This window comes from Lissotriton helveticus, chromosome 12 (assembly GCF_964261635.1).
Source record: "Lissotriton helveticus chromosome 12, aLisHel1.1, whole genome shotgun sequence".
Classification (NCBI taxonomy): domain Eukaryota; kingdom Metazoa; phylum Chordata; class Amphibia; order Caudata; family Salamandridae; genus Lissotriton; species Lissotriton helveticus.
The window spans coordinates 867,761,440-867,779,934 of NC_136073.1; the positions used below are offsets into that span (position 1 = coordinate 867,761,440).

At 49.0% G+C, this 18,495-nt stretch overlaps 1 protein-coding gene across 2 annotated transcripts in view; it reads left to right on the top strand.

Moving 5' to 3' along the window:
• IL12RB1 (interleukin 12 receptor subunit beta 1) overlaps positions 1-18,495 on the top strand; it is a 58,541-nt gene that overhangs the window by 22,104 nt on the left and 17,942 nt on the right. For both annotated transcript variants that reach the window (XM_078671166.1, XM_078671165.1), the window contains 3 exons: positions 12,413-12,533; positions 13,273-13,445; positions 15,660-15,793. In XM_078671166.1, the coding sequence (XP_078527292.1) occupies positions 12,413-12,533; positions 13,273-13,445; positions 15,660-15,793 (428 nt within the window). The remainder of the gene's footprint in view (positions 1-12,412; positions 12,534-13,272; positions 13,446-15,659; positions 15,794-18,495) is intronic.

Genomic DNA, 18,495 nt, shown 5'->3' on the forward strand with positions numbered 1-18,495 from the left:
GAGGAAAGCCAGGGGTTGCAAAAGCAGTGCTAGGGGTTGCAAAAGGAAAGCCAGGGGTTGCAAAAGCAGTGCTAGGGGTTGCAAGAGGAAAGCCAGGGGTCGCAAAAGCAGTGCTAGGGGTTCCAAGAGGCAAGCCAGGGGTTGCAAAAGCAGTGCTAGGGGTTGCAAGAGGAAAGCCAGGGGTTGCAAAAGCAGTGCTAGGGGTTGCAAAAGGAAAGCCAGGGGTTGCAAAAGCAGTGCTAGGGGTTGCAAGAGGAAAGCAAGGGGTCGCAAAAGCAGTGCTAGGGGTTCCAAGAGGCAAGCCAGGGGTTGCAAAAGCAGTGCTAGGGGTTGCAAGAGGAAAGCCAGGGATCGCAAAAGCAGTGCTAGGAGCTGCAAGAGGAAAGCCAGGGGTCGCAAAAGCAGTGCTAGGAGCTGCAAGAGGAAAGCCAGGGGTCGCAAAAGCAGTGCTAGGAGCTGCAAAAGGAAAGCCAGGGGTCGCAAAAGCAGTGCTAGGAGCTGCAAGAGGAGAGCCAGGGATCGCAAAAGCAGTGCTAGGAGCTGCAAGAGGAAAGCCAGGGGGCGCAAAAGCAGTGCTAGGAGCTGCAAGAGGAAAATCAGGGGGCGCAAAAGCAGTGCTAGGGGTTGCAAAAGGAAAGCCAGGGGTTGCAAAAGCAGTGCTAGGGGTTGCAAGACGAAAGCCAGGGGTCGCAAAAGCAGTGCTAGGGGTTGCAAAAGGAAAGCCAGGGGTTGCAAAAGCAGTGCTAGGGGTTGCAAGAGGAAAGCCAGGGGGCGCAAAAGCAGTGCTAGGAGCTGCAAGAGGAAAGCCAGGGGGCGCAAAAGCAGTGCTAGGGGTTGCAAAAGGAAAGCCAGGGGTTGCAAAAGCAGTGCTAGGGGTTGCAAGAGGAAAGCCAGGGGTTGCAAAAAGCAGTGCTAGGGGTTGCAAAAGGAAAGCCAGGGGTTGCAAAAGCAGTGCTAGGGGTTGCAAGAGGAAAGCCAGGGGTCGCAAAAGCAGTGCTAGGGGTTCCAAGAGGCAAGCCAGGGGTTGCAAAAGCAGTGCTAGGGGTTGCAAGAGGAAAGCCAGGGGTCGCAAAAGCAGTGCTAGGGGTTCCAAGAGGCAAGCCAGGGGTTGCAAAAGCAGTGCTAGGGGTTGCAAGAGGAAAGCCAGGGATCGCAAAAGCAGTGCTAGGAGCTGCAAGAGGAAAGCCAGGGGTCGCAAAAGCAGTGCTAGGGGTTGCAAGAGGAAAGCCAGGGATCGCAAAAGCAGTGCTAGGAGCTGCAAGAGGCAAGCCAGGGGTTGCAAAAGCAGTGCTAGGGGTTGCAAGAGGAAAGCCAGGGGTCGCAAAAGCAGTGCTAGGGGTTGCAAGAGGAAAGCCAGGGGTTGCAAAAGCAGTGCTAGGGGTTGCAAGAGGAAAGCCAGGGGTTGCAAAAGCAGTGCTAGGGGTTGCAAGAGGAAAGCCAGGGGTCGCAAAAGCAGTGCTAGGGGTTCCAAGAGGCAAGCCAGGGGTTGCAAAAGCAGTGCTAGGGGTTGCAAGAGGAAAGCCAGGGGTTGCAAAAGCAGTGCTAGGGGTTGCAAGAGGAAAGCCAGGGGTCGCAAAAGCAGTGCTAGGGGTTGCAAAAGGAAAGCCAGGGGTCGCAAAAGCAGTGCTAGGGGTTGCAAGAGGCAAGCCAGGGGTCGCAAAAGCAGTGCTAGGGGTTGCAAGAGGAAAGCCAGGGGTTGCAAAAGCAGTGCTAGGGGTTGCAAAAGGAAAGCCAGGGGTTGCAAAAGCAGTGCTAGGGGTTGCAAGAGGAAAGCCAGGGGTTGCAAAAGCAGTGCTAGGGGTTGCAAAAGGAAAGCCAGGGGTTGCAAAAGCAGTGCTAGGGGTTGCAAGAGGAAAGCCAGGGGTCGCAAAAGCAGTGCTAGGGGTTCCAAGAGGCAAGCCAGGGGTTGCAAAAGCAGTGCTAGGGGTTGCAAGAGGAAAGCCAGGGATCGCAAAAGCAGTGCTAGGAGCTGCAAGAGGAAAGCCAGGGGTCGCAAAAGCAGTGCTAGGAGCTGCAAGAGGAAAGCCAGGGGTCGCAAAAGCAGTGCTAGGAGCTGCAAGAGGAAAGCCAGGGATCGCAAAAGCAGTGCTAGGAGCTGCAAGAGGAAAGCCAGGGGTCGCAAAAGCAGTGCTAGGAGCTGCAAGAGGAAAGCCAGGGGTCGCAAAAGCAGTGCTAGGAGCTGCAAGAGGAAAGCCAGGGATCGCAAAAGCAGTGCTAGGAGCTGCAAGAGGAAAGCCAGGGGTCGCAAAAGCAGTGCTAGGAGCTGCAAGAGGAAAGCCAGGGGTCGCAAAAGCAGTGCTAGGAGCTGCAAGAGGAAAGCCAGGGGTCGCAAAAGCAGTGCTAGGGGTTGCAAGAGGAAAGCCAGGGATCGGAAAAGCAGTGCTAGGAGCTGCAAGAGGAAAGCCAGGGGTCGCAAAAGCAGTGCTAGGAGCTGCAAGAGGAAAGCCAGGGGTCGCAAAAGCAGTGCTAGGAGCTGCAAGAGGAAAGCCAGGGGTCGCAAAAGCAGTGCTAGGGGTTGCAAGAGGAAAGCCAGGGATCGGAAAAGCAGTGCTAGGAGCTGCAAGAGGAAAGCCAGGGGTCGCAAAAGCAGTGCTAGGAGCTGCAAGAGGAAAGGCAGGGGGCGCAAAAGCAGTGCTAGGAGCTGCAAGAGGAAAGCCAGGGGTCGCAAAAGCAGTGCTAGGGGTTGCAAGAGGAAAGCCAGGGGTCGCAAAAGCAGTGCTAGGGGTTGCAAGAGGAAAGCCAGGGATCGCAAAAGCAGTGCTAGGAGCTGCAAGAGGAAAGCCAGGGGGCGCAAAAGCAGTGCTAGGAGCTGCAAGAGGAAAGCCAGGGGTCGCAAAAGCAGTGCTAGGAGCTGCAAGAGGAAAGCCAGGGGTCGCAAAAGCAGTGCTAGGGGTTGCAAGAGGAAAGCCAGGGATCGGAAAAGCAGTGCTAGGAGCTGCAAGAGGAAAGCCAGGGGTCGCAAAAGCAGTGCTAGGAGCTGCAAGAGGAAAGCCAGGGGTCGCAAAAGCAGTGATAGGGTTTGCAAGAGGAAAGCCAGGGTTCGTAGCTGTGACCCCTGGTGACTCCTAAACATTGTCAATGTCTCTCCTTTCTTCTCTCCCTCTCTGCTCACTCACTGACCTCTCCCTCACTCTCTTAGAGCCCCCTCTCGCACACTGTGTCTGCTGTAATCACCCTGGGAAGCTGGAGGTATCAGTGGGGTTCATTAGGATGTAATGCACTTGTAGTAAGGCAGATGGGATATCTGTCAGGTTTGTGATGGAGTAGCCTGTTCACCAAACTGTAAATCAGGCCTGCAGTTCTTTACAGAGCTTTGAAGCCACCAATGGTTCCATACAGGCACTATAAAATATCCAAAATAGATAAAACGTAAAACTGCTGAACCTATAGAGTCATCGCCAGGAGTTGTTGATTTGGGCCTGGTCAGGAGGGGTTATCGATACAGAAAGATGTGGGTAATCGCTGCCCACTGTACCGGTTCTTCAGGGTAGCCTCGCGCTCTAAATGTAAACATCACACGTCGGTAGCAAGAGGAACCTCACATTTAACCCTTTGCGTGCGTTCGTCTGCCAACGACCGTCGCAAACACTACCTCCGTAATGCTGCGAACATCCGTTGGCTGACGCGGCCCCGCCCACTCCGCTAAACCGCCGCCCTGCGGCGGAATGGCCGCCGCAGTTAAGCGGTTAAAGTTTAACCATAAGAAATGCCGGTGCATGATAAATACAAGTATCTCACAATACTGTGCCATACGGAAAACATCCTAGAATACTGTGCACAAAGCTACTACAAATACTGCGCAAAGAAAAAAGTCACTACGAATACTGCACCAAAAGGTAAAAGCCCAAAGGATAGTGTTCCAAGAGAACAAAGGGTCCTGAGGAGAAAGAGCACACTCTGGATGTGACCCAGAGCAGTGCAGCGGTACAAGGTGTGACTCCGCTAACGTGTGTTAACAAATAGTCCCTCCATAAGAAATAGTTCCCTTGCGAACTATTGGCCAAGAGGAAAAACATCAATAAATGTGATTCATGAAATACAGTTAAACCACATATTGCGCTCTTATTTGTGGCACAAAAAATAATTGTGCTGCAGAATATTCCCTTCATTATTTCAATCATATGTGCTTGATTTTCCCACAGAGCTCAGTTCTTGTGCCACAGAACATGAACCTCAACATGCCAGGGAATATTCCTACATGTGATGGAGGAAAGGGATGTATGTGTGTCGCCTTCGGCAGTGCACGGCACGGGATTGCAGTCTGCGCCACGTTGGCTGCAGCCAGGGCCGCCTGTAGCCACGCGGCCAACCATGGCCAAGCATGAGCCAAAGGCTGGACACAGCAGAGGTTGACAATAAAGTGAGTTATTAAATAAAACCCTTTAAATTCAATGAAAAAAAACACAGTTAAAAACCGAGGGGATGATTTAGTCTTTGCGGGATGGGGTTTAGTCCATCAGGGTGGCAGAGTTTTTTTCTAAAAAACAAAAAATAGCCAATGACACCGACTCCCTGAGAGTTTTCCTCCAGGCGGTTAGGACATTATATTTTCTATTCTTCCGCAGCAGCTTTTTCTAGTGGTGATAGACAGAAAAAAAGAACGTCACACCATTCACCCTAAATAGGGTTAGCGGTGTAATGCTGTGTCTTTGAAACCGCCTACTTCGTCCACCGGGCCATGGGAGGAAACTTACCGTCAACGGCGTCAACCGGGGTGTCGATACAAATCTTACTGTCTGCTCATCTCTAAATGAGGCGGGAGAAGTGAGAGTTTGGCACACAGGGTACTCTGTCCGCCAAACTGTAAATCTCACCCTGAGTTATGGTTCTGACTCAAACATGCACAACCACTGAACTGCCAGTTATGGTTAGCAATGCACATCTGCCCACCACAGCAAGCAGCATTGGGGAGTAGGTCAGCCCACTTCAGCTTTAGGCGTCTCTCTTGTGTGCATGTGCACATCCACCTAAACATTAGTTCACTTTAATGCCAAGACTCGTGAATCAACATATGCTTTAATTTCATATTTTGTTCTAATGTAATTTCTGGATGAGTGTTTTTTTGTTACATTTATTTGGCAAACATGTGCACACAACACTTGTACTGATGCATTTTTACTTTTTATTAGTTTTAAATGTTCAATCTATGCATGCATTTGACAATAATTGAAAAAAATAAAAAGCTTGCCACATGCTTACCTATTAGCTTTGCCAATGCTTGTTGTACTTCGTGCCGCTGTGTTGCTGTGCTAACTTTCAGAGCCTTGCTCGGGCATCAGTGGTTGTGATTTCCCAGACACTGTCACATGGAACCACATGGCTAGTCATGATGGTAGTGTTCTCGGGAAGAAGCGTCTGCGGTTTCGGTGGCGCTATATGTTAGGGCTCGCGGTAGATCATCTAACGACTTGTGCTATGCGGAATATCCCGTATTACAGCGACTGGGTTGCTCATTCGGGTCACAGAGTTAGAGTTGTTGACAGATCTCAAGTTCCCTCTAAGGAAGTCTGCTCAGTGTTCTGAAACTCACTTCTGTTGGGTGGCAGTTTGCTAACTTCTATAATTAAAGTTGGTACTTTCCCGTTGCCGCCCGTCAACGACGAAGGCTAGGAAGTGGTTAGGACTACAAAGGTATCTTTACTGTCTTGTCTACAAGGTGTAGTGGCTTCCAAGCTGGAAATAAGATGCTGGGGGAGTGTCCCTCTGTTAAGAAATAAAAAAAAGAGATTACAGTGCATTAAAGGTTTTTGCGCTTGCAAAGTCCTATGTTGCACAGTACAAACATACCTTGCAATTCACAAATGTCTTTTTGATACATTCTGACTCCCTAGAGGGGGCACGGAAGGGTCATCCCCACTCTATAAAAATTGCAACAAAATGTGACGCAGACCCGTAATCACAATTGCTGTTGCAAACCAATGATGACACGCCGACTTCTCAAAGGAGCGGCTGTTGCATATGCAAAGTGAAAGCTGTCCGCGAGGAGCAGCTTCCACTTTGGGGATGCGGACGCCGTCTCTGGGGGGAGCAGTTGGCGGCCCTGGGGGCGTCTAGATTCTCCTTCTTATGCCGGTGACATTCAGGAACAGGGACTGCAATGCAAAAATGCAATTTTGCAAATATGAATGGAGTAATGTAGGTCAACTGTCTATCACAGCCTTTATTCCCGCCTTTTCCGGCATTCAGGGGATTTATGAATGGAGTTTCTGTCTCATCAATATTTATAGAGAACATATTTTGTGAATCCAACAGAATGTTGTGTCATAACATATGTGTGCGTCTGTGGTGGCACAAAAACAATAATGCTTCGCTTAAATTGCTTCTGCGAAGCATTCTGATATTACAATGTCAGGGTCTTAGTGTCGCAGTTAAAACATTTTTTTTCAATGATTGAGTCCTGCATGATAAGTGGGGGAAACTCACCGTAACATTTCTCAGAATACCTAAGTGGGAGAGAGAGCAATCCTCTTTTCCTTTGTGCTTTCTACTGGATCGCTTGCATGTTAATCAGAGTCCTAAATTAAACAAGCATTGAAAATGCAATAGGTCTCGCAATAGAAGAGTTTGACATTTTTCGTTTTGCAAATGGATGAGTGACACCTATAGCATTTGGAATGCAACATGTTTTGTATTTACGTGACTTATATGGCAGCTCTGGTCGTTATGCTACATCTCTAGATAGTTTTATCTTTCGCAAATGTGACACCTATTGTAACACAATATGTGTTGTGAGGGTGAGGGGTTGAGGGTGAGGGGTTGAGGGTGAGGGTGAGTGAGGGTGAGGGGTTGAGGGTGAGGGGTTGAGGGTGAGGGGTTGAGGGTGAGTGAGGGTGAGGGTGAGTGAGGGTGAGGGGTTGAGGGTGAGGTGTTGAGGGTGAGTGGATCTGGGGGATATGGTGGTGGTGGATGTGGTGGTGGTGGTGATGGTGGATGTGGTGGTGATGGTGGTGGATGTGGGGGTGGATGTGTTGGTGGATGTGGGGGTGGTGGAGGTGGTGGATGTGGTGGTGATGTGGTGGATGTGGTGGTGATGTGGTGGATGTGGTGGTGATGTGGTGGATGTGGTGGTGGTGGATGTGGTGGTGGTGGATGCGGTGGTTGTGGATGTGGTGGTGGAAGTGATGGTGTTGGGTATGGTGGATGTGGTGGATGCGGTGGTGGATGAGGTGGTGGATGCGGTGGTGGATGTGGTGGTGGATGCGGTGGTGGATGTGGTGGCGGTGGATGTGGTGGTGGTGGATGCGGTGGAAGTGGTGGATGCGGTGGAAGTGGTGGATGCGGTGGATGTGGTGGTGGATGTGGTGGTGGATGCGGTGGATGTAGTGGTGGTGGATGCGGTGGTGGTGGATGCGGTGGTGGTGGATGTGGTGGTGGTGGATGCGGTGGTGGTGGAAGTGGTGGTGGATGTGGTGGTGGTGGATGTGGCGGTGGTGGATGTGGCGGTGGTGGATGTGGTGGTGGTGGTGGTGGATGTGGTGGATGTCATGGTGGATGTGGAGGTGATGGTGGATGTGGTGGTGGATGTGGTGGTGGTGGTGGATGTGATGGTGGATGTGATGGTGGATGTGATGGTGGATGTGGTGGTGGATGTGGTGGTGGATGCGGTGGTGGATACGGCGGATGTGGTGGTGGTGGATGGGGTGGTGGTTGTAGTGGATGTGGTGGTAGATGTAGTGGTGGTGGGTGCGGTGGTGGTGGATGTCATGGTGGATGTGGAGGTGATGGTGGATGTGGTGGTGGTAGTGGTGGTGGAGGTGATGGTGGATGTGGTGGTGGTAGTGGTGGTGGAGGTGATGGTGGATGTGGTGGTGGTGGTGGTGGTGGATGTGATGGTGGATGTGGTGGTGATGGTGGATGTGGTGGTGGATGCGGTGGTGGTGGATGCGGTGGATGTGGTGGTGGATGCGGTGGTGGTGGTGGATGGGGTGATGGATGTGGTGGTGGATGTAGTGGTGGTGGTGGTGGTGGATGCGGTGGTGGTGGTGGATGCGGTGGTGGTGGTGGATGTGGCGGTGGTGGATGTGATGGTGGTGGATGTGGTGGATGTGGCGGTGGATGTGGAGGTGATGGTGGATGTGGAGGTGATGGTGGATGTGGTGGTGGTGGTGGATGGGGTGGTGGTTGTGGTGGTGGATGTGGTGGTGGGTGTGGTGGATGTGGTGGTGGGTGTGGTGGTGGTGGTGGATGCGGTGGTGGTGGTGGATGCGGTGGTGGTGGTGGATGCGGTGGTGGTGGTGGATGCGGTGGTGTTGGATGTGGTGGTGGTGGATGTGGTGGTGGATGTCATGGTGGATGTGGAGGTTAAGGCTGGATGTAGATGTGGATGTGGTGGTGATGGTGGATGTGGTGGTGGATGTTGTGGTGGATATGGTGGTGGATGCGGTGGTGGTGGATGCGGTGGTGGTGGTGGATGCGGTGGTGGATGGGGTGGTGGTTGTGGTGGATGTGGTGGTGGATGTAGTGGTGGAAGTGGTGGTGGATGTGGTGGATGGAAGTGGTGGTGGATGTGGCGGTGGTGGATGTGGTGGTGGATGTGGCGGTGGATGTCATGGTGGATGTGGAGGTGATGGTGGATGTGGTGGTGGATGTGGTGGTGGTGGTGGATGTGATGGTGGATGTGGTGGTGATGGTTGATGTGGTGGTGGATGCGGTGGATGTGGTGGTGGATACGGTGGATGTGGTGGATGCGGTGGATGTGGTGGATGCGGTGGATGTGGTGGATGCGGTGGATGTGGTGGATGCGGTGGATGTGGTGGATGCGGTGATGGATGGGGTGGTGGTTGTAGTGGATGTGGTGGTGGATGTAGTGGTGGTGGGGGTGGTGGTGGTGGTGGATGTGGTGGATGCGGTGGTGGTGGATGTGGTGGTGGTGGATGTCATTGTGGATGTGGAGGTGATGGTGGATGTGGTGGATGTGATGGTGGATGTAGTGGTGGTGGGTGTGGTGGTGGATGCGGTGGTGGTGGATGCGGTGGTGGTGGATGCGGTGGATGTGGTGGTGGTGGTGATGGTGGATGTGGTGGTAGTGGTGTATGTGATGGTGGATGCGGTGGTGGTGGATGTGGTGGTGGATGCGGTGGTGGTGGTGGATGCTGTGGTGGTGGATGGGATGGTGGTTGTGGTGGATGTGGTGGTGGATGTAGTGGTGGTGGGGGTGGTGGTGGTGGATGCGGTGGTGGTGGTGGATGCGGTGGTGGTGGTGGAAGTGGTGGTGGATGTGGTGGTGGATGTGGCGGTGGTGGACGTGATGGTGGTGGAGGTGATGGTGGAGGTGATGGTGGATGTGGTGGTGGATGTGGTGGTGGATGGGGTGGTGGATGGGGTGGATGTGGTGGTGGATGTAGTGGTGGTGGGTGTGGTGGTGGATGCGGTGGTGTTGGATGTGGTGGTGGTGGATGTGGTGGATGTGGCGGTGGATGTCATGGTGGATGTGGAGGTGATGGTGGATGTGGTGGTGGATGCGGTGGTGGTGGATGCGGTGGATGTGGTGATGGTGGATGCGGTGGTGGTGGTGGATGCGGTGGTGGTGGTGGATGGGGTGGTGGTTGTGGTGGATGTGGTGGTGGATGTAGTGGTGGTGGATGCGGTGGTGGTGGAAGTGGTGGTGGATGTGGTGGTGGTGGATGCGGTGGTGGTGGATGCGGTGGAAGTGGTGGTGGATGTGGTGGTGGTGGATGTGGCGGTGGTGGATGTGGTGGTGGATGTGGCGGTGGATGTCATGGTGGATGTGGAGGTGAGGGTGGATGTGGTGGTGGTGGTGGATGTGATGGTGGATGTGGTGGATGTGGTGGTGGATGCGGTGGATGTGGTGGTGGATGCGGTGGATGTGGTGGATGCGGTGGATGCGGTGGTGGTTGTAGTGGATGCGGTGGTGGTTGTAGTGGATGTGGTGGTGGATGTAGTGGTGGTGGGTGTGGTGGTGGTGGTGGATGCGGTGGTGGTGGATGCGGTGGATGTCATGTTTTTGTAGGCTCACAGCCAATTGATTAATATATCTACTCGGCAATAACTTCTTTAAATGGGTCTGGCACTCTTTACTCATTAAAGAGACAAATGATTCTTCCCATCACACCGCATTAAATAAAAATTACCAACTGGAAAAATGTGGTATTCTTCAGGATATGAGACACGACCAGAAAGCTTAAAAAAAATACTGGACTCAGGTAAAAAAAAAAAAAAAAAAAAAAAAGAACTTCAAAGCAGCAGATGTACTTTATCGAAAGTTAATACTAAAAGTTAGTATCTGCTCGATTCCTGGAACTTATACCCAACTACGGCCTGGAAACGTAAATATAAATAAATATTTCCTAACGGCATAAAAAAAACACTTGCAGAAATAATGCAAATTCATTTTCAGTGGCTGTGCATGTAAAGGTCAATGTGTTTTACTTATGTCGTAGGTCTGTATTTGTTGGCGCTATTGGCGTTATAAATGGCAATTATTTTTACGTATGTGTTAAGGAGTTAAATGACTGGGACATTGAGAGTAACTGAAAGGCACCGAGGGCAAGAGAGGGCAGATTGTGTGAGGGTGAAACAGGTCCACATCATGACGGAATTGAGGGTTGAATGAAGAAAGAGGTGGCTAATTTAGCAATAAGCCGATAGCCAGCAAGAGCCGATGCAAGAGTTAGCTATGACTGCAGCACCAGGGCACCGGAAGGTTGATGGACAGGTGGGAGGGGCCAGAGCAAATGGCAGGGGGAGATACAACTCACCTGAAAGTTTTGCAGGAGGAGAGGAAGAGATGAACTGAGGGCCTCAAGTAGGGAGGGCAGTGGGAAAGACTCATGGGGAGAGGAGCCTGTTCGTGAGTTCTGGGATAGCAGAAGAGACAGGCTCAGAGAGAGAGGAAGTGTGGCAGACTGAGGTTAAAATGTTTTGGGGGTAGTTGGGGACCGTGTGGGATGGTGTGCAGGGGAGGGAGGGGTGCAAAGACATAGGGTATAGACGCTGATAGACACTTAGGAGCAGCAAAGAAGAGATGTATGTTTAGGAGCACACTGTGTGCTGGGAGCAAGACATGACTAGCCTGCATTGAAATACCTGTATTTTCGGGCATTCTCTTGGTCAGGAAGTAAAGGGCTTTGTTAAACGAGGCGCTTTTACTTACTTTCGCTTTTAGTGCAACGAGGGTGGAAAGTGACGGGCAGGAGAGAGGCTGGGGAGCGGAACTATTGGGGCGAGAAGTTGAAAAATGTGATTCACTTTGTGACAGCAGGGGCACCCCTCTCCACTGCCACGGCATTAATCAAGGCACTTTGGTGACACCCCGGGTGGCTAATAAGGCAACTGGGAAAGTGCTGCGAAATCCAAAAGCAAGCGCACAGAGTGGTCCCGACTGTACCCGTGCTGAGGGAGGGAGGCGAGGGAGGGAGGAGAAATACGAGACGGCCTGCCGGCCGTGAGACGTGTGAAGACGCGGGAGGGGGCGGAGCGGGGAGAGCGGCATGTGGGTGTGAAGAAGCCGGGGCCTTTGAAGTGAAGCTAAGCTTCACTTCAAAAGGTGTCGGAGGAATGCGGCTGAGGGAACAGACGGCGATTGCGGCTGAGGGAACTGATGTGCACGCGCTTTTAAGCTCAATGCACATGCGCATTGAGCTTAAAAGTCACGGGCACTGCAAGGAATCGCCACGATTCCTTGCTTGTTAGTTAAAGGTTGTTTAAGCCGCAATAGTCTCGCAAGCTCGATGCGCATGCGCATCGACAGGCGAGACCTAAAAATAAATTCAGAAAATTAATTTCAAAACACAATTAGACAAGGATTCTAAAAAAATTTGAATATCAAGAGACATCCTTCAAAATATGTATATTTAATGCGCTAGTTATAAGCATATATACGCTGAAACCCACAGATATGCCTAAAAGGACAGTTTATTACTGTTTTTATGTGTTATATTATTCACGTTTTCAGGCTATATCTTGAAATATTCTCAAATTACAGTGATTTATGCATTGTTATAAGCATTTGTAGGCTAGGATTCAAAGATATCCCTCAGAATATATATATTGAATGACATATGTATTTTTATTAGCAATTATTAGTAGTGATCTAGAAACATCCCTCTTGAAAACCACAATTCTCCTTGTCCTTTCTCAGTAGATAGTAAAAATATTTAAAACTAATGTGTTCTATGTTTCTGACTAAGGTAGTTTTGGTCGAGAGGTGCAATATTTAATGTATGCATATATGTATCACAAGAGAAGAAGTTAACACACTTAAGACATTTTGTGAAACCTTTTTGGGCAAAATCTCTTATCAGGTCTTTGACAAGTCAATCTGTTTCACCAGAATGTTCTGTACAACATTAAAAAAAAGAATGTTCTGCTAATTAGCAAATGAGTCATTTTTGGAATAACGATCCAGCCCATAAAAAATACATTTCTATGGATTTTTTGTTTTGTGTTATAGAATTAGAAACAAGTGGTCCCACAAATTTAAGCTGTTACCTTACTCGTGACTCCAGTACTGCAGTCTGCACTTGGGAAGATGTTGCATCACAAATCGGTACAACCTATCGTTTGTACTACACGTAAGTAGCAAAATCCCTTGGATAAAGATAAATCAACATTTGAAAAAACAGAATGGTACCTTGTGATGGATTTTGTGATAGATTTTGACATAGTAGAATTAGTACAAAGATGAGCGAAATATTGGCCATTCTGGCTAGTTGCTAAATAACAGCAATTGTGACTTAGTTATAGCAATATTGGCATAACACCACAAATTTCATAGTTTACCATCTATTCGCCCACTCAAAGGGTAATTGAATAAGGTTTCCTCAATGTGAAGTGAGTGTTTTGCGTTAAGTACCAACAATCACAAGAGTTCACAGTAACTCTGAGGCTAGAGCAAGTTGTTTGAGCTTGTAAGAGGGCGGGCTTCATCTTTTGGTGAAACCCAAAATAACTGGCTGGTGACAACCGAATAACTTTAAAAACCTTTACGACCAAGCATTTGCCTGAGAGTTCAGGATTTGAATATTCTTCCAATAAATTATGCTGCCTAAAATTCACAGCAGAGAACTGATTTAGAGATAGTGTGAAATTCAACTTAGGGAGAATGTAAGAGATGGGATTTAGGATTTGAATTCTGACAACACTTGTAGAGATTATGGATCTGTATTAATCAACAATATCACCTGTAAAAGTGCAGGGGGACTTTGTTCAAATCACTTGTATGATGGACCAGCCACTCTAACTCAGTTCTAAAGTTTTTTAAAAATTGCCGGCTCTGGACTCAGACTGTCCTTTTAATGGTCTTTTTTTCAGTGAGAACGATGATACAAGTAACCAACAAATGTTCTCAGCCGGAAGCTCTATGCAGTGTACTATTGATAAAGACTACGTAATCGTAAAAGCATTCATTACCGTACGGGTTGAATCGTGCATGAGCGGATGCTGCTATTCATCGGATAACATTGCCCTGCGGCTCAATGATTCTGGTACGTCTGCCTTGGATATTTACAATTCTGTTTTTGACCCGAGAATCTTGATGCTCACTTACTCTTGCTAAGCTTTTTCATCACTGGGTGGCTTAGTGGACTAATGCGACCACTATATAGGCCTGTGTTCAACCTCATAGTCATAGGTTTCATCCCTCTGAGGTCGATAACATGAGTATCATTGAGTTGCGTAGCAATCAACGTCTGTTATTCAGCGCCAAGATACCCTTGGATGAATGTGTGCTTTACAAATACACGTTACGTTATGCTTTTTTATCACTAATTACCACTGTGAAAAATGTTGAACATTAAATACAATTGAGTCCCTATATAAAGCACATATGTTTACAGCACATTATATAGTTATGCACAGTAACATAAATCTAGCTGTGGCAGTAATACGTTACCAGCGGCCACTTCCATCACGAGAAACCAAGCTGCCACTCTGCGCTATTATTGGAAGGTTCTGAATGATCAGCAAAACCATCTATCAGTGCATTTACAAGCAGTATTAGGTGGGCGGAATTTGTGTAGTCACGCTACGTAAAGCTCCGTGAAATGGTAAAAAATGTCTGCGAGCACGCAAAAGTACAGCAAATGCACGGAATTGCTTGTTCCGCCCGTTCACAATGCTTTTTTCCTGTTCGCGAACGCTGTTTGCGTGCTTGGGAGAAATATCTTGCAAACACGCATTTTGAAAGCGCGAACAATAAAAAAAAAACACGAAGGCGCGGATCATGGAATTTTTGGCAATTCCGCGTTCTCCGCAGAACACGGAATTACCCAAATTCCGCAAATTCCGCGAGCGGAACGGAATTTGCAGTCCAGGTCTACAGTACCCTTCTGGCTTTAATGTCGAAAAGATGAAAATCAAGCCTGGCCTTCCTGGGATCTGATCATATGAGGATGATGATGATGAAGATAATATTAATAATACTAACACCACTACTACTACCAATATTAGTATTAATAATAATGATAATAAGAGAAATAACAATAATAAACATAACAACAATAATACAATAATAATAATGATAAGAAGAAGAACAACAACCATAAGGATTATAATAATCATTATTATGGTTATTATAATTATTAGTATTATTATTAATACTACTACTACTACTACTAATAATAATATTCATATTGTTATCTTTAGTTTATAAAATCAGCACTTTTTAATCGTCCAACTTGCGGAATGGGAGTCCTCTACCCAATAGCTTGGTATAAGAATCGAAGATATTTCTGCAGCTGATATTCTGCATCTTTCAAAAGCTCCTCAGGTTGCAGCTTTTTCAAACTTGTTCTTTTCCTAAAGTGACTTACGTTGGATATGCATCTAATTTCTACAAGCCATATACGTACATGAGATGAGAGTCGATTGAAAGTAAAAGATTTGAAAACTATTTCCCCCAAATTATTAGATGGATTTGAGAGGCTTTCTTAATACACAGCTCAATAATAATTCCTGTCAAGATATTGAGTCTCTAATGACCTAAGGAGCAAAGAGATTCTGGTTAAATATTATTGAGTGCAGTGAGTTGTTACTGATCCAAACGTAGGTAGGTTTCCCCTTTTGTGAAACAAATAAAAGGGAAATTCAGACAGACACATTTTTGGGGTATTGGATGGTCACAACAATACAAATTGCAAGAACTATCCAGTCACTTTATTGTTTTCAATTTAGCTTCAATCACTTTTTTATATTTAGCAGCTTCCATCTTTCCTGCTCCTAGATATCCTTTGAGACACATCCGGTGTTACTTATGTTGATGTGCTACGCACACGGTACTTTGTTTCTTTATATGAATGTTTTAGCATAAGTTCTCTACGTAAAGTACTAATGTTTCACGTGCATCATATCCACTGGAAATGTGTTGTAAGATATCAAGGAGGGAGAAAGTGTAAACTATGTAACACAATATACGTTGGAATATATACAACGACTGGATCGCTTTGGTCAATTTAATACCCCAAAACCCAACTTCCCATTTAAAACTGTCTGAAGCAAATACAATTGTTAGTACATCAGGTGCATAGAAGGCTTAAGTGCAAAGCGTCTTAGAGCCGTGGTGGACACCAGGTGGTTTTTGCATGTGAAACGCTATTCAACATGGCGTCCCTTTAGATCCTGGCCCCCCGCACCAGGCTGCGGGGGGCCTTTCTGGTTTAAAGAAGGTCACAGTGATGCTTCAGTGACTTTTGTCCTTTCAGTGAAGTACGAAGCTCCGGCTATCCTTAACTTCTCCAAGTTGAACGGCACTTTGACGATGACATGGAAGCGCCAGAAGCACGTATTCTTAAAAAGAGCGAGATACAGAGAAGAAGGCAGTATTAGATGGACAGAGGTAAAATTGATAACAAACTTGTAAAAAAGACCATGCAGATCTACCTTCCTTTGTTCTCTCCTTTCCTATTCTTTTCTTGGTTTCTGGGCTCCATATATTTCTTTATAGTCTCAATCTTCCATTGTTCTGCAGAGAGTAATCGGAGTACCGTAAAAATGAGATATTTGTCGCAACTGTTATTTATAGCAGTGAGTAATTAATACACTATAAACACAGGTTTCTATTAATGTTATTTTGCTTTCTCTCTTATTTGTCTTTAACTCTATGCTCTATTTCCTGGCCTGTTCCTCTCAGTGCTTTGTTTCGCTTGCTCCACAGCCTCTCGGTTCTTTCATCTATATCCACTCTGTTAGAACCGGGAGTCTCTGGTTGGCAAAGGTAAGTACCTTGGCCCAAGTAGGGACCCCTAGCTCCGGTCAGGGCGACGGAATAACCCTCTGAGATAACCCCTGCTCACCCTCTAGGTAGCATGGCGCGAGCAGTCTAGGCTAAACTCGGAGACAATGTGGATAACATTTGCACTTAACCCAACAATAATCCCCAATCCACCACAAACTGAGACCACACAGGTAAGTATATTTTTATAAAAATATATAACTTTATCTAGTTTCAGCAGGGTAAATCAAGCAGTTGCACGATAATCACTTCATTATTAAAATGAGGCACTTAATCTTAATGGTGGTACGTAGTTTCAGGAAGTTGTCACATAAAAACAAATGTCTCAAGTCTCTTCAAATCAGTATTAAACCTAATGCCACCGATTTATAATGGCTACGCTCTAAAAACGAGCAGTCCAAACAATGCCAGCGTTTTGAAGATATGCCAGAGTTATTGGGTTGACAATGCTCTCCAAATGAGCAAAGAAACAATGCCAGCGTGATTAAACTATGCCCCCATGGTCCCCTGGCTTCAGGGACCACAAGCGCTCCTAGCGCGTCTCACCCGGTATCCTGAGGGAGGGGGGACTTCTTTCCCCGTGCTCGCGGTGACGCGGGTCCCCCAGGGGCACCTCGCGGGGGAAGGCTCAGTGTGGCTCCCGCCCGGCCGGTCTCCGGACGCTCTCCGCCCGCTCTGGATCCTTCAAAGAGCAGCGGGGAGCAGAGACGGCAGGCCAGGGGCTGGAGCACATGCGGAGATCCCTCGGCGAGGTCAGGTCACTTCTTCCCGGGCCCGGCGGTGATCGCGCTGATTCCTCGGCTTCTTCAGCTGCCTCAGCGAAGGCAGCCAATCCCCTTGCGGCTCCTCAGGCGAGCCTCCACAGCACCCGGGAGTCAGCCAATGGCAGTGCGGCTCCCGGGACAGGCAACGATGACGCTCCGCTCCCTAGGCCAATCACGGCCCAGCACTGCTGATGACGCTGCGCCGCACGGGCCAATCCCGTCGCGGCGTTAGTGAGGGGGCTCGGCTCCCTCCACCAATGGGAGCGCGGCGGCTTCGTTCTTCGCCGGTTCAGCGCCGATCAGGATGGCGCTTCCCTCGGAGGTTCTCTGGCCCCGGGCAGCGGCGGTGATACGGCCAGCAATTGTTTTTCAGCGCCCCTTGCGCTGCAGAGGCTCACAGGTCTCCGGTCTGCCCCACACACGTGTCGATGAACACGTCGACTTTGGCCCTGCAGCAGGCTGGGTCAGCGCGGCGCTCTCAAGCAGTAAAGAGCAGCCAATGCGCTAAACAGGCAAAGCACACGGTTGCACGATCTCCTCGCCACACAGCAGCTTCAGGGGGGGGGGGCACAGCAGATTCTTGTAGCCTTGGGCAACCTTTATGTTCCTGGGTTGCAGACAGGGAGCCAGCTCTTCTCAGGCCCTTGGAGATTCAAGCTGTAGGCACAGCACACAGCAAAGTCTCAGCAGTTTCAAGCAGGCAGGGACACAGCCCACAGCAAAGTCCCTTTCTCCTCCTCAGCTTCCAGTGATACAGCAGAACAGGTCAGCCCTTAGAGCACACAGCAAGGCAATCTTCCTTTGGTTCTCTCGCCGTCCTCCTTCCAGCAGAGGGTCCGTCTTGATTGTAGAATTTCAGAATCTAATCTTCTGTAGTAAGGGGTCCTTCCCTTATACCCCTGAACGCCTTTGAAGTCCTTTGTGCAAGGGGATCCTTGGCTCTGGAATGTTTCTGGTGTTCTTCTTCCTGACAGCTTCAGGGCCAGAGGTGACAGTGGATCGGCAGGGGAGTTAGCCAGCACGGTGGTCAGGCAGGCACAGCCCAGCACTATCAGGCTCTTCTCTCTCCCCTTCCCCGGGCAACAGATGTCGCCTTTCACCCCTGGGCTGACTCCAACCCCCTCCGGGGCCCTGCAGCTCCTGTCACGCAGGCATTCCACACACAGGCCCAGGCACACAGAAAGGTTTATACAAAAGAACAGCCACTTCTAAAAATGCTATTCTCAACCCCAGGATCCAAAAACAACCTTCACCAAAGGATGTGTCATTTAATTCTGAGTTCAGGGATATCTTTCATGGATGTTCCATCTTGTTCCTATAGGGAGATAGGCTGGGATCCAATGGGACCAGCCTCCCCAGGCTACCCTAGGGAGCCCTACAGCCCTACAGCAGTGAGCACACAAAGTGGCTGCTGCTCTCTACCAGAGCATGTGACCTGCACTAGTACACGCTCTACCCTATCCATTCACTGCACCCTACCCAGGGGGTACCTGGAGCCTTCCATAGGGGTGGCTGATGTGCACAGACAGGGGAGGGTTAAGC